Genomic DNA, 16,422 nt, shown 5'->3' with positions numbered 1-16,422 from the left:
AACTCAACTCTTCCTTTTTTCTTCAGGAACTGTGTTCAGGTGCTGTGTTCCTAAGGGATAATGTGAGGTTACTTATTAGGATACATTATGAGATAAAATTCTGCATCAGAGTCCTCACCAAAATCATACACACTAGGTTCAGGGAGTATGTAGTGTTTGTTTATTTATTAATTTATTTATGGATTGAAGGATTTCATCCAAACTGTGGAAGACAGTAAGCCATCAAAAGTTTTAGGGTTTCAGTATGTGCCACAAATGTAGACCTTCATTTAAAATCTGCTGAGATTAACAGATCTTTCCATTTTAACATCACCAACCTTTGGGTCAGACTTGAAATTTGTTTCATGTAAGCATACTGTACATGTAATGAAACTCAGACCTCTCAGAAACCAAGATTTGTTTTAAACTGTGAACACAATCATGAGTGAATAATGAAAATTTGAATCTTGGTATTTGCTTTTCCCTCTGTCAGGTCAGTTCCATGCTGATATTTCCCCTAAATTCTGTATTTTAACCTGGGCCTTGTCCCCTTTGATTTTACTAGTCGCCTCATTTTTTATACATATAAATTGGTAACTGGGTGTTATTGGTAAGCCAATAGGTGGCACTGGTTAATCATATTAATAGTCAAGATACAGAATATTGTTTAAGCATAATAGCACTATGAAATGTGGCCAGATATTAAACATTATAATTAAAAAAATAAGAAATACATATCCTATATGTGTTGTTTTAAATCTGTCATCTTATAGAACTGAGAGTAGGGAAAATTTCAGAGAAATCAGTTTTAATACTACATCTCTTTAAATTGGATATTGTTTGATTTGGCACTAAAAAAGAAGAGCTTATTGCTGCAACTTGAAGTTTTAGCTTTATAATTATGTCCTACATTTTGAATCCTGGCTGAGGTAGTTAGGTGTTTTACTTTGATAATGTGTTTGTTTAAATGTTCCAGTGTAGACCACAAAGTCACATCCTGTCATTCCTTCACAACTGAGAGACACATTTCAGCTTTACTTACTATTTAATGTTATTTTTTATTATTATTTCTGGCTTTCATGCCAAGCAACCATTGCTTTGGGCTCAAATGCTCAGCCCACGGTTGTTGAGTTGTTGGGGTTTTTAAGCACTGAGAAGGTTGAGGAGAGGGAGATGTCACCAATGTTGTTACACAATAGCCTGGCGGCTATAGCGTAACATCTGAGCTGAAGAACTGCAGTCTACATCCTCCCTAGTCCAGAAGAGTCAAGCACACTTTGTGCACATCTCATGATCACCATCAGGCTGGGAGAGGACACATCACAGTGTGTATACATCACAGTAATCTTGCAGTATTTTGCTAGTCAGAATTTATTTGGAGGGTTACTAGACTTTATAGGGTTTAATTTAATTAATGAATGGCCTTCAGTCTGTCCAGTTTCTCACTTGCCTTCCATAGAGAGCTGATAGAGACTGCAATGTTGGCAGTGTTGCTTGGGGAGGGGAAACTGGAAGAAGTGAGCCAAACCAACCTGTTACTATTCCTAGTCTGCCTAAATAGACTCTTGGGAAGCTCTGGATGCTTATTCTAATGCTCTCTACTCACAGAAACCCCAAAGGAAGGAAATGACAAGTCTATGGATTTAATTTTCTAGGAAGGCAAGGGTACTAGGTAGCTCAAGTCATTTTTGCTTTTATTACCTACGTAGAATCATAGAATGGTTTGGGTTGGAAAGGAACTGAAGGTCATCTAGTTCTAACCCCCCTGCCATGGGCAGGGACGTCTCACACTAGACCATGTCGCCCAAGGCTCTGTCCAGCTTTGCCTTGAACACTGCCAGAAATGGAGCATTTACCGCTTCTTTGGGCAGCCTGTTCCTGTGCCTGTACTGTACACCCTCACAGTAAAGTTCTTCTTTCTTATATCTAACCCTTCCCCCTGCTTAAGTTTAAATCCATTGCCCCTTGTCCTATCACTGTAGTCCCTGATGAAGAGTCCTTCTCCGGCATCCTTGTAGGGCCCCCTTTAGATACTGGAGGGCTGCTATGATTCAAACTCATTGCTTGCAAAGTGCTCTGAGACTCTCAGGTGAAAAGCACTATAGAAATGCAAATTGCTTATTATTATGATATTATTTTCAGAGACAAGGTTTCCATAATATTTACGTACATTTGTTACCTTCTAGTATTGAAAGCATTTAGTAGCAGGGGTAATAGACAATACTGTTGTGTATTACTAGTAAAAAAGGCAGTTTAAAAGGAATAATTTAGTTGAATAGTTGTTATGTGACAAGAGACTGGCAGCCAGTTCCTTACTTGGTTTTGCTGCCAAGTAATTACTTATTTGCCTCATATCCTCAGATAATTCAAGTGCAGAGATCCTCACTGCAGTTAATAGACAATGGACAATGGTTATAAAATACCCATATCTTTTAATATTGTAATGCATTTGAAAAAATCCTGTGGCAGGAGACTGTCCTACCCATCCCTTGAATGTGAGCATTTGGAATTCTTAAAGCAAATGGCTGGGTGTCTTAGTGGATTCAGGACTAGATTAGAAATGCTCTGCTCATCCAGGAATTCTGTATGCATAAGAGACTCCAACATTACGTGTTAATAAATGTTACCTGTGTGCATTTCTACAGGAGACTAAGGCTAAGCTAGCAGAGAAGTAGGTTGTGAAAGAGGTGAGGTCAAGACCCCAGGAAGCTTCTGTCCTGACCCGCTGTAAAGCACAGGAACATCAAGAACAGGGGGAAGATACAGAAATTGTTCTATGCATACAAGGAGCTGCTCTTTCCTGGGTGATGGGCTGGAGCTGAAACCTGCAGGCACCTCTCTGGCCCCATATCGCATTTATTTCTGTGGTGCCTCAAACAGCTACAAGGGTAGCTTTTCTTTTGGTGTTCTTCTATTTCTGCCTTGGTTCTTCCAGGTTCAGCTGCCTGCCTCAACCTGTTATGTCAGTCAGCAGTTTTCCTGCCAGCTCCTGTGAGCTGGGTACTGCGGTGTTCCTCTGTCAGTCAGAGAGTGGCAGTGAAAACATCCTCCCTGCTTAGGATTTTCCCTGCTAGAGGGCCTTAGCTTGCATCATGCATGAGTAAGGTTACTTGCGGGTTACATTTCTGTGAACAGACTGTCAAATTGAATGTGCTGCTTATTTGAGGTTGTTGAATGGGGCTTACTGTCCACACTCTGGCACCCCCTGCACAACACAGAGTAGAAGGATGGGGCTGAGCAACTGCCTTATTCAGCTGTGTCAAGCCATAGTTGAATAAGACTCCATGTGACTGCAGCCCAAATGCATGGAAGAGCCATTCACATCACTGCCACCAGTATGGCCAGACCAGTATGACCACTAGCATGAAGAGGAACTATTTGGTCTTAGGGCAGAATAACTGATGCTTAAAAATGGACAATTTCCATTGCGCTTCCATGTTAACTCTTTCTGTTCACTTGAATATGTGCTTTGAAATGTTCTTTAACTAGGCTATTTTCCATAACTTATTTTATCCTGGAGATTAATGTTTGGCAACTGTTTGTAAATACACATCATCAGTTTACTAACACAGGAATGTAAAATGTGCTTTCCCTATTAGAAATTAAATAAGTGACTTTAATAGCAGAACAGCTTGTATTTGAAGGTCAGATTTTGGCATGGAAATAGTTCATGCTGAGAAGCAGCACCTTGGAGTACTCTAATGAAAACTGGCAGTGATTTGACTGAGCTACAAGCCTTCAGAAATCACACCTCACCCAAACAGTCCTGTTTAAACAGTGATTGCCTATTACTTGGCAGAAAGGCTATAAATGCATATGTGGCTATTTCAGTTCAGTCCTCAGCATTACACAGGGCATGCCTGGGGAGGAGATCTGTGATGGCATTCTAGTCAGTTCAAAGTGTAGGGCTGGGCAGGACGGTGTGGTTATGGAACAGCTTAGGAAATATCCACAAGAGCTAGCATTGGAAGATGTGTGTTCAGCAAGTCACTGCCTTGCTCAAGGCTCTCTGGTTTTGGTTTCACTTAAATATTGGACACATATTTATGGTTGGGTTTGTGGGGTTTTTTTGTCTTAATGTTTTTACAGGTGTAGTTTCGTTCTCACAGTTCATTGTAGACTGTCATCTGGATTTCAGAGTATCAGAATTAAGGAGTTGTATGAAGCTCATCTCATGGCTACTCTCTCATTTTGTCTGCTAGAAGAATGTCATTTAGTTAATCCATTCATCTGCAGCAGCAGCAGCCTGGAAGGTCGAGTTTGCCTGTGTGACACAGTTGTTGTTAGGATCTGCCAGCTTCACAGATTTGCTGTCACTGTAAATCAGGTTAAATTTATTTAATTAAACCAGCTTATCTGCCATCCATACTAATTACTGTAGTTATTCTTAACTACATGTACTTCTGTTTCCTTAAAGTTTCATAACTTGTTACAAATACGGGAATTCTTAAAATTCATTAATACAAGCACCAGACTCAAATTCCAATTAGGTAAGAATATTCCATTAACTTTGGAGGTAGGAATAAAAGCACAGGATAGGTATGCCGAGTTTCTTATCCAGAACACAGCTGTAGTTCAAGGAATGTTTTATCTGTTTCATTTATAAGCTATTAGGAATGTAGCACTACTCTTGCAGTGTGTTGTTTAATTTTCCGAACAGGACTCTACAAGTTATGCTGCAGGGAGCAGAACAGTGTTCTAAAACTAGAGCCAGTGGGGGTCTGCAGTTTAAATCCTGTGGGCGTAAATGGAAAGAAGCAGAATATCTATTGTATACCTCAGAAAATATATTTCCCGTTTATAATTTAATTGTGTTTACTCTTATGCCCTTTTCCAATATTCTTTTTTTTTCTTTTCTGCAACTTAGCCTGTATAATTCCCTCATAAGACTGTTCTGTCCGCTGTCACATTGATCATTTAAGTAACTACTAACAGTATATGTGAATGATTGCTTCCTTAATAACAAAGCTATAGTCGTGACTAACTTCAATTTTTTCTAAATTTTTAGTTTAGGTTTAGTTCAGTAACTCAGTAGTAAGTTGGTTTTCAACAGAGTTTATTCTACTCAGTTGTGAAGGTAGGATGCGTTGTGTTTTCATACTTTCATGCCAAAATTAACCTGTATTAAAGCAAAAAATGCAGAATATATAGATTGATCTAAGGATGTCAGTTACTCTGAAGGTGTAAAAAAAAAGGCGAAGTATTTCAAATGAAGCAAAGTATGCAGGTAGCTTTCATCTAAAGGTACAGCAACACTATGCAGAAAGTGAATCCAAGCTAGCAAAGAAAAAAGTTGCTTTGGAGCCAGAATAATACTGCTGCGTCAGCACAGTACAACACTCTGGCTAATTAGTCTTGCTAGCTGTGTACTACATTCTACAAGAAAAGCTTGATTTAGGCACTAAAGTCTAAGAGAAAATTAATGACTGTGGATCCTAAGAAGAGAGCAACTCATCCATCCCTTACATACTAACTCATGCAGCTCTAGGCTGGGAGCTCTGTTTTTGTGCTCCATACCTAAATATTTGTAGGATATGTCTGTATTCATTCAGATCTGGAGCACACTTCTGAGGTGAATCTCTTGATTGTCACTATCTAATACAGTTTGACTCAAATCATAGAGCGGTCATGGTGTACATGTACAGGGCTCCTTTTGGAAGAAAAACAGGAAGATAACTCCAGGTGGTAAAGTACTGGAACAGGTTGCCAAGAGAGGTGATGGATGCGCCATCCATAGAGACATTCAAGGCCAGGCTGGATGTGGTTTTGGGCAACCTGGTCTAGTTTAAAGTGTCCCTGCTTGCTTGCATGGGGTTGGACTAGATGACTGAAGGTCTCTTCCAATTCAAACTATTTTATGATTCTGTGATTCTATGATCTCACCTAATGCACTCCAAATCTTTGACGGGGTTGAGCCTAATCCAAAGTAAAATCCCTTAAATACATATGGCATGGACATTGGGTCCTTGGCACCAGCTATTTTACTCTACAGTTTTGCTCCTACTGGCCCAACACAGGAGCAAAAGTCTTTCCAGGCATTGTATGAGGAGCCTGGATGAGTAAGCCAAACCTACAGGTTCTTATCAGAGACAGGGTCACTGCTGGTTGCAAGGAGGCTTAGGAGGTCATCTAGGCTAATGTCCTCTAAGTGAGAGGGAGTATTAGTGCTGCCAGGAGTAACTTGGGCAACTGTGAACTTGTCTAATTGAGTCTTAAATAGCTCCAAGGTCAGAGGAGCCTCTCCTAGGCCCAGCCACAACTTCCCAAGCTGTAGTACATTGTCATTACCTTTGCTGCACTGTTTGTTACTACCTCAAAGAGCTTGACTCTATTATCTCTGTAAGTGCCTTACAAGTGTTTGCAGGCTGTGACTTGGTCCCGTTTCTGTTCTTCACACAGCTAAACAAGCTCAGATTCCTCAATCTCTTGTAGGCCATGTGCTCTTGTCCCCTGATTGTCTTAGTAGCTTCTCCAGTTTCCTCCCCATCCTCCTGATTTGGGGTGCCAGAGTGGGGTACAGCACTCCTAATGCAGCCTCCTCAGTGCTAGGGAGAGGAAGGTAGTAACTTCCTGAGAGGTGAGGAGAAAGAGAGTGAGGCCACACTCTTCTGAATGTAGCCCAGGGCAGGGTCTGTCTTATTTGCAGTCTTCAAATTGGGTATATAAAAGCTGTGCACTTCACATTTAGGATCTCGCCTTGAGTGGTGTGCTCACAGTCAATAGAAAGCTTGTGATGGAGCAAGGACCTCATGCTTTTGTGCTGTTGTTTTCAGAACACATTAGCATAGTTAATATGTTTTAAAATATTAAATCATAAACACATAATATCGTTGCACTTAGGAAACTACTATGCCTTGACTTTTTTCCCCATCAAAAGTTTATGAAGGAAGAACTGTGGTAATTCATATATACTCAATTAAGCTCATGCCTGTACTTTTAAGCCTTTGTGGTATAGCCTTTTTACCTTGATGAAGATTTCACAAGAAGTAATTCTGTGGAGGTGCTCTGGATTGCTTTCTATTTATAAACATAAGCGGTAATTATAGCACACATTTGTGTAAAGTTTCAAAGGTATGTTTAAATATTAAGAAGAGTATTACGAATCTGGTGTAATTAATTAAATTATGGAGTTCAAACTCTCCTAGAATTGCCAAAATAAAATACACAAATCTGTGACTGTAATTCTATGAACAGATCTCTGACTTAAATCTGTCAGCACTGATACACAAAACGCTGATACACTATGGCTCTGATACACAAAACGTTAGATTTGCATACATATATCTAGTATACAACAACATGGGGATTGTTAAATCAGTTTTAACCTATGCTTTGTTTTAGCACAGTGATACAAATATTGCTTTAACTGCAGTAGATGTTCTCCATGATTCATAAGTTAACACTTTTATGTTTTATCACATGATGCTCAGATCTACTGTTCTACAACAGTTGTGTTCTATTTTCAAAAATAACTTAGCAACGGTGTCATCCCTCATCCCTCTGTGTCTGAACTCAGTTGACACTGGTCATAATCTAGACTAAGTAAAATCCATCACGTATCTTAGTCTTACTGGGAAAGACAATATAATTTCTCATCTATGCAAGATTTCATTACTAACCAAATTTACTTCACATTTGACAGTATGTGATATCTTTTATATAAACATGTCTGGATTACTTTGGACAGACAGAACTTAACCATTTTGGTGTCATTGCCATTTTGTACTTTGTTATCAAAACATACATCATTTTTGTATGATAAGAATATATGATGTCAGAAATGTGCATTTAATATGATAGCAGAAATCACCTGGACCAAAATTTACCATAAAAAATGCTATTAACAGCTATCTTTTGTTTAAGATAGTATCAGATTAAAGATGATGAAGAAAGTGATAGTGTTTGACACAATGTTCTTAATTCATGTTATTGATTTATTCCTGAAGTACAGAGATCCCATTCATCTTTGGTATATCTCCTTGTCCCGTGATGTCTCTAATTCATAAAATTCAGCTTCTTGAAAGTTAAATAGAAGTCAAACTGATAAAGAAATTCTGTCTGCTGAATTACAAAATTAGTTCAGCCAGAGTGTATTGAAATATGCTGCAATATTAAGATGTATATGAAGCCTAATGTTGCACAGCATACTGTTTGGGGATCAAATGCCAGTGCTTGATCATGGGGCAGGGGGGAGACGGGTGCATGTTAAGGGCTCTTTTTTTATGTGATAAATCTGTATTTCTGAATAAAAGAACCCAAGTTTATATAAATATTGTTAATAACACCTCTTTCGCCAACACAGATACAATGGCAGAAAGAAGTGCCCTAAGAGAACATGTGTATCCTAAGCTGAGAGAATTCTGCAGGGAAAACTATGGATTGGAATTTCAGGTAGGTTTTTGTTGTGTTTAATCTTGCATTATTTTTCTTGAAATTAACCCTGTCTAGAAGAGATAACATTTTTAGGTGTAACTGGTAAAATAGAAAATTGTAACAAATGTATTCCACTTTAATTGTACTGAGTTGATGTATTTAAATTATTTTACAGGCAGATTTGAGGTAAATAGATGAAAACCACAGTTTTACAATGCGAGATCATACTGATGTTATAAGCAATATGGCAACAAACTGACATCTTTCACTTTAGAAACTTAATGAAACCAACTCTATTGTATATATTCAAAGTATTTAAGAAGAAATAATGTTACATCTGAATTACCTAGTTATACTTCTAAATATTTCAGGGACTGTAGTGATCTGACAATAGGTTCAAACTTAAACAGGGGAGTTTTAGGTTAGATATAAGGAAGAAGTTCTTTACTGTGAGGATGGTGAGACACTGGAACAGGTTGCCCCAAGAAGTTGTGGTTGCCCCATTCTTGGCAGTGTTCAAGGCCAGGATCGATGAGGCCTTGAGCAACCTGGTCTAGGGTGAAGCATCCCTGCCCATAACAGGGGGGTTGGAACTAGGTTCTCTTAAGGTCCTTTCCAACCCTGACTATTCTATGATTCTATGATTCCATGATTCTATGAAACCATACTTAAGTTAAAGCAACCTATTTTTAATTTTGTGTAGTTAACATTGAAGTAGCACCATCTATATACTAACATAATTGTTATATGTACTCTACCTGTGGGTTTGTTTTCCAATGTAATGTGGAAAATAATTTAACCAGTTGAATATTGAAACTGATTACCAAAATGAATTGAATATGGAACATTTCTATTGTGATTGTATACTATGGAATTTGTTCACTTTAATGCCAATTGTAAAATTCCCATTGCTGCATTCAGTTCGTATTTTCCTTTGTATTATGGAAGACATATACCCATCCACATCTTTAGTAAGAGCTAGTTGGTAATAAATTGCATTATAAGTTGAATTTAACTTAAAACATGTGAGTTTGGCATCACAGTTAAAATCACTGGTGCTTTTAAGTCAGCTATATACACATTCACAGTCCTGTAAAGTCAGCAAGTAAAGTCCCATATATGTCAGCAGGCCTGGAACTGGCTCTCTGCAAAGAGAAATACATACAGCGTGCTATGGTGTAAAAATGGTTTTGGGTTTTGGTTGGTGGTTTTTTTTTTTTTTTGTTTTTTTTTAAATTCTGGTTCTACATCCTCAAGCCTTCCTCACATACTAGTATTACCCTCCTGTCTTAGTGACCCCAAAAACTCAGCTCTCCAAAGCTTATTTGGAAACAGCGAATGCCTTTTATGCAACATCCTGTTCCTCCCAGTGTATTATTCTTGGTACACATGCAGCTGGTTTTTAATCAAAATAACAAGTTCTTAAATGATGATATTTGGTTTTAATTCCCTGAGTCACAGTGGAGTTGCTGAATCTGCATGGTGGCAAATTCCAGAGTGATTTTTGATTATGGTTATAAAAGAATTTCAGCTGAAGGTCCTGGCTCATCAGCTGATTGGGAAGTCCCAGCTGCAGTGGCAGATGAAAGGAATAGCAAAAGATATTTAAATAATAAAGTGTTTTTCTCCTGTTGCTACCATATGATATTAAGAGAAAATATAAACTCTTTATTTCTCAGTCATGTTTGAGGAGACATTTCAGTGACAGGAGGGAAATATCTCTTCCAAGTGATCCACTGCTGAATTCTTTGTGAGAGAAAACATCTTTCTTGAAATGGATTGTAATGTAGCCTCTGGGGGAGGAATAATTAAGTTTACTCTGGTTGATACTCATGGAAGCAAATTATTTTTTTATATAGTTTCAACACCAAGAGCATCCTTATGTGATACGAGGTCTGAGAGACAGCTCCACTGACACATTTCTGAAAACAGCTAGGAAGCTATCACATTTCTGTGGAAACAAAGTAAAAAAGCTCGTACAAAAGATCACCAGGGGAAAGTTGTAAAGCATTTTGGAGGAGGCTCTGAGGTAGAGTTTATCAAAACATTTTTTTTATTTTTCCATTCCTGATACACCGAGTTTCTTAGGCTAGCATATAGAAACGAAGAGTATTGATCTTACTGCAGTGATGAGAAGAAAGTATTATGTGCCTTTCTGATACAAGGATAAGTTTATATTTCCCTATACAGAGCAGAACACATAACTTCATCCTCATATGTAAATTTTACTGACCAAACAAGAACTGCCTTGCGTGTGACTACCACAAATGCACTGTAGCATAGGGTGTCCTGAAGATGCCCTCTTCCTGATAGATCATGACCCAAATAACATGTGTTTGAGTCCATTCATTGCTCTGTCTTCCACTAAGTCATCTGGCTGCACCAGTAAGTGTTTCAGTTCTTGCAAAGCATGAGATCAAGTTGGTGGGAGCTGTTAGGGAACATAATCACCACATGTGTGGAAGCAGAACTGAATATAGAATCACAGAATGGTTAGGGTTGGAAAGGACCTTAAATCATCTAGTTCCAATCCCCCTGCCATGGGCAGGGACGCCTCATCCTAGATCATGTCGTCCAGCGTAGCCTTGAACACTGCCAGGGATGGAGCATTTACCACTTTGGGCAACCCATTCCAGTGCCTCACCACCCTCACAGTAATTTTCTCCCTTATATCTAACCTGAACTTCCCCTGTTTAAGCTTAAACTCATTACCCCTTGTCCTGTCACTACGGTCCCTAATGAAGAGTCCCTCTCCATCATCCCTGTAAGCCCTCTTCAGATAATGGAAGGCTGCTATGAGGTCTCCACGCAGCCTTTTCTTCTCCAGGCTGAACAGCCTCAGTTTTCTCAGTCTTGTCTTTGCATGGGAGGTGCTCCAGCCCTCTTAGCATTCTTGTGGCCCTCCTCTGGACTTGCTCCAACAGCTCCATGTCCTTCTTATATTGAGGACACCAGAAGAGCACGAAGTACTCCAGGTGGGATCTCGCAAGAGCAGAGCAGAGAGGCAAGATCACCTCCTTCAGCCTTATGGTTATGCTCCTTTTGATGCAGCCCATTTGTTTGCTTGATGGACTTTCTTTTCCATTGAATCAGAAAATGTTTCCAAATAACAGGTATTGGTGAAGACTGAAAGCAAGAAAGCTGAGAAAAAGACTTCCAGAGTACATGGTATTTTGTACTTGACATACCGTAATTTTTTAGCCGAGGACAGATAGGCTAACAATAGTAGTTTTAATGGAAAATTTTGGAGTATAACTAACCATAGTTAATTAGCAGCATACTCTTCTTGGGAACAATGAACTGTTTCAAGTAATTTTCACCATGTGATATACACTAGAAGGAAAGTGGAATTTTGCATGAATGAAATTTTTTAGTGGGTTTTCTTAAGGACTTGGAAGTGATAAAGTTATTTCATTTCCATAGAAGAATCTGTGAAACTGTAAGATTGGCAGGACAAAAGCTAAAATTAGTGAAAGGAAACACTCAGTTTTGAACAAAAAGTCCCTCCTAGGTGACTGGTGTGGAACTGAGCTAGACTAGTGTCAGTCCGCTCTGTGTAAGTAGCTCTTGCACCAAGCACTGATTGTCATCTCACTTTGGGAGCCCTACTGAAAATTACAGTGGGTGTTTGTTACACGGTTTTTCCGAGTAGAAACATACTTCAATGTCAGATACAGTTGTCCTATTCTTCCATGCCTTAAACTTTGTAAATCCAATTTATTCAGTTAACATAAAGAATAAACACTAACCCCTCATTTTGGAATTCTTTGTATCTTCAAAGGTTTGATTGCTAAAATACCTTCTCTTGCAGGACCAAATTATAACAAGTTAAGATACTATGTGCCAAAATCGTGTTACCCGATAAAAATTATCTATAATAGAATCATAGAATAGTTAGGGTTGGAAAGGACCTTAAGATAGAATCATAGTTCCAAACCCCCTGCCATGGGCAGGGACGCCTCACACTAAACCATCTCACCCAAGGCTACGTCCAACCTGGCCTTGAACACTGCCAGGGATGGAGCATTCACAACCTCCCTGGGCAACCCATTCCAGTGCCTCACCACCCTAACAGGAAAGAACTTCCTCCTTATATCCAATCTAAACTTCTCCTGTTTCAGTTTTAACCTGTTACCCCTTGTCCTGTCACTACAGTCCCTGATGAAGAGTCCCTCCCCAGCATCCCTATAGGCCCCCTTCAGGTACTGGAAGGCTGCTATGAGGTCTCCAATCAGCCTTCTCTTCTCCAGGCTGAACAGCACCAACTTTCTCAGCCTGTCTTCATACGGGAGGTGCTCCAGTCCCCTGATCATCCTCGTGGCCCTCCTCTGGACTTGTTCCAGCAGTTCCATGTCCTTTTTATGTTGAGGACACCAGAACTGCAAACAATACTCCAGGTGAGGTCTCACAAGAGCAGAGTAGAGGGGCAGGATCACCTCCTTCGACCTGCTGGTCACGCTCCTTTTGATGCAGCCCAGGATACGGTTGGCTTTCTGGGCTGCGAGCGCACACTGCCAGCTCATGTTCATTTTCTCATCGATCAACACCCCCAAGTCCTTCTCTGCAGGGCTGCTCTGAATCTCTTCTCTGCCCAGCCTGTAGATGTGCCTGGGATTGCTCCGACCCAGGTGTAGGACCTTGCACTCGTCACAGTTAAACTTCATAAGGTTGACATCTGCCCAATTTACAAGCCTGTCAAGGTCCCTCTGGATGGCATCCCTTCCCTCCAGCGTATCAACCGAACCACACAGCTTGGTGTCATCGTCAAACTTGCTGAGGGCGCACTCCCACTGTCCATGTCACCGACAAAGATGTTGAACAAGACTGGTCAAGCTTTCCTAACTTGGTCCCTAGATTCCTGGACAACATCCCTGTGTTCTTTCCAGGCTGCATGACCTTTCTTCCACCTTTTATAAGCCTCGTTTTTCCCTCTAAGTTACCTCAGCAGCTCCTCATCCATGCAAGGAGGTCTCCTGGCCCTCCTGCTGCACTTCCTTCTAGGTGGCACACAACACAGAATCACAGAATCACAGAATCCCAAGGATTGGAAGGGACCTAAAAAGATCATCTAGTCCAACCCCCCTGCAAGAGCAGGGTAACCTACAGTACATCACACAGGAACTTGTCCAGGCGGGCCTTGAATATCTCCAGTGTAGGAGACTCCACAACCCCCCTGGGCAGCCTGTTCCAGTGCTCTGTCACTCTTACAGTAAAGAAGTTCTTCCTGATGTTAACGTGGAACTTCCTATGCTCCAGTTTACACCCATTGCCCCTTGTCCTATCACTGGATATCACTGAAAAAAGCCTAGCTCCATCATCCTGACACCTACCCTTCACATATTTGTAAACATTGATGAGGTCACCCCTCAGTCTCCTCTTTTGCAAGCTAAAGAGACCCAGCTCCCTCAGCCTCTCCTCATAAGGGAGATGTTCCACTCCCTTAATCATCTTTGTGGCTCTGCGCTGGACTCCTTCAAGCAATTCCCTGTCCTTCTTGAACAGAGGGGCCCAGAACTGGACACAATATTCCAGATGCGGCCTCACCAAGGCTGAGTAGAGGGGGAGGAGAACCTCTCTTGACCTACTAACCACTCCCTTTCTAATGCACCCTAAGATGCCATTTGCCTTCTTGGCCACAAGAGCACATTGCTGGCTCATGGTCATCCTCCTATCCACCAGGACCCCCAGGTCCCTTTCCCCTTCACTACTTTCCAGCAGGTCACCCCCCAACCTGTACTGGTACATGGGGTTGTTCTTCCCCAGATGCAAGACTCTACACTTGCCCTTGTTAAATTTCATCCAGTTTCTCCCCGCCCAACTCTCCAGCCTGTCCAGGTCTCGCTGAATGGCAGCACAGTCCTCTGGTGTGTCAGCCACTCCTCCCAGTTTTGTGTCATCAGCAAACTTGCTGAGGGTGCACTCAGTTCCCTCATCCAGGTCATTGATGAAAATATTAAACAGCACCGGTCCCAGCACCGACCCCTGAGGAACTCCACTAGTCACAGACCTCCAGCTAGATTCTGCGCCATTGACCACAACTCTCTGCCTTCTTCCTTTCAACCAGTTCTCGATCCACCTCACTACTTGATCGTCAAGCCCACTCTTCCTTAGCTTATCTATGAGGATGCTGTGGGAGACAGTATCAAATGCCTTACTGAAATCAAGAAAAACTACATCTACCGCTCTACCATCATCCCTCCACCTAGTCACTTCCTCATAGAAGGCTATAAGGTTGGTCATACATGACTTCCCCCTCATAAAACCATGTTGGCTGTTCTTAATGACCCCCTCATCCTTGATATGCCTAGTGATGGAGTCAAGAATAAGTTGTTCCATCATCTTTCCAGGGATGGAGGTAAGGCTGACCGGTCTATAATTACCCGGGTCCTCCTTCTTGCCCTTCTTATAGATTGGTGTGACCTTTGCCATCCGCCAATCCTCAGGCACCTCGCCCATTTCCCACGACTTACCAAAGATGATGTGAAGTGGCCTAGCAATGACCTCCGCCAGCTCCCTCAGCACCCGTGGGTGCAACACTCCTGAGCTTGTAGTAGGTGATCCTTGAATATCAGCCAATATTCTTCAGCCCCGCTGCCCTCTAAGGCTATGTCCCATGGAACGTTACTAAGCAGGTTCCTGAAGAGGTCTGCTCTTTTGAAGTCCAGAGCAGTGAGCTTGCTGCACACTCTTCTCACTGTCCTGAGGATCTCAAACTCGACCATCTCATGATCGCTACAACCAAGGCTGCCCTGGAGCGCCACATTTCCAGCCAGCCCTTCCCTGTTGGTGCGCACGAGGTCAAGCATGGCACCTCTCCTTGTTGGCTCCTCTATAACTTGCAGAAGGAAGTTGTCTTCCACACAATCAAGCAACCTCCTGGATTGCTTGTGCCGGGCAGTACTGCCGTTCCAGCAGATGTCAGGGTGGTTGAAGTCCCTCATGAGGAAAAGAGCCTGCGAGTGTGAGGCTGTTCCTGTCTGTCTGTAGACTGCTTCATCCACTGAGTCCTCTTGATCAGGCAGTCTGTAACAGATCCCCACAGTAATGTCCCCCATAGCTGTTCTCCCTTTAACCCTGACCCACAAACTCTCTGTTGACTGCTCACCTGTCCCCAGACAGAGTTCCATACTCTTCAGGCTGTCCCTAACATAAATAGCAACTCCCCCTCCCCATCTGCAGTGCCTCTCTAAAGAGCCTGTAACCTTCCATTCCAACACTCCAGTCATAGGAGCCATCCCACCATGTTTCTGTGGCACCTCTAACGTTATACCACACAAAAAGCAGCTGCCTAGCCACTACAATATCTGCTATTCCATGGAATTTCCTCTTCACATTTACAGAATTAACATGATTTTTGAACATTTAATTAAAATAGAAATTGCTTTTATGTTTCAGATGAACTTGAGCTGCACAATAAATTCATTCAATCAGTAATTCAGATATTTTTAACTGTATGCTAAGATGCTTTAATTTTATAACTAGAATGCTTAAGCTTTATCATACATCATTCAAGTAATCAGACAGCTGAATGCAATGTGAAGTTCAGTAATGAAGTCATAGTGATAAATAACAGAAGGGAGGGAGGAAGACAGAACACTTTTTTCCTAATCAGACTGAAGGAAAAGGACAGTACAAATGAGGGAAATAAGGCTGTTTGAGATGCAGTTTTGTTAAACAGAAGCTGCTTGTTCCAGCAAAATTTTGGAAGAAGAGTTCCTGTGAAAAATAAAGATATTAAGTACATTTTTTGGCAGTGTAAGCTACAATGCATTCTGTACATTGGGCTGTTTCACTCATCATCAGTCAAGACTGTACATTATCTCTCGAGTCTGGCAACAGTGTGCAGCAAACACTGACAACCATCCCAAACTTTTCTGGCAGAAATACCAGTGAGACTGTTGGTAGTGATATTAAACATGGGCATTAATACTTCTAGGATTAGGTCTAAAACCTTGGCATTTATTGTTATGAATTATTTTCCAAGGAGATTATCCAGCTGTATACAAACCCGTGAATTTTACTTTTACATCAACCCATTATTAGTTGTTATATTAGGTCTTCAGGCTGATT

General features: G+C 41.1%; 1 protein-coding gene across 1 annotated transcript in view; it reads left to right on the top strand.

The window, feature by feature from the left end:
- The window catches only part of NWD2 (NACHT and WD repeat domain containing 2), a 61,774-nt gene that overhangs the window by 14,668 nt on the left and 30,684 nt on the right, over positions 1–16,422 (top strand). The window contains exon 2 of the mRNA XM_065699282.1: positions 8,282–8,370. Coding sequence (XP_065555354.1) covers positions 8,282–8,370 — 89 coding nt within the window. The remainder of the gene's footprint in view (positions 1–8,281; positions 8,371–16,422) is intronic.

This window comes from Lathamus discolor, chromosome 1, assembly GCF_037157495.1.
Source record: "Lathamus discolor isolate bLatDis1 chromosome 1, bLatDis1.hap1, whole genome shotgun sequence".
NCBI classification, from domain to species: domain Eukaryota; kingdom Metazoa; phylum Chordata; class Aves; order Psittaciformes; family Psittacidae; genus Lathamus; species Lathamus discolor.
This window is presented reverse-complemented; position numbering and strand designations above follow the sequence as displayed.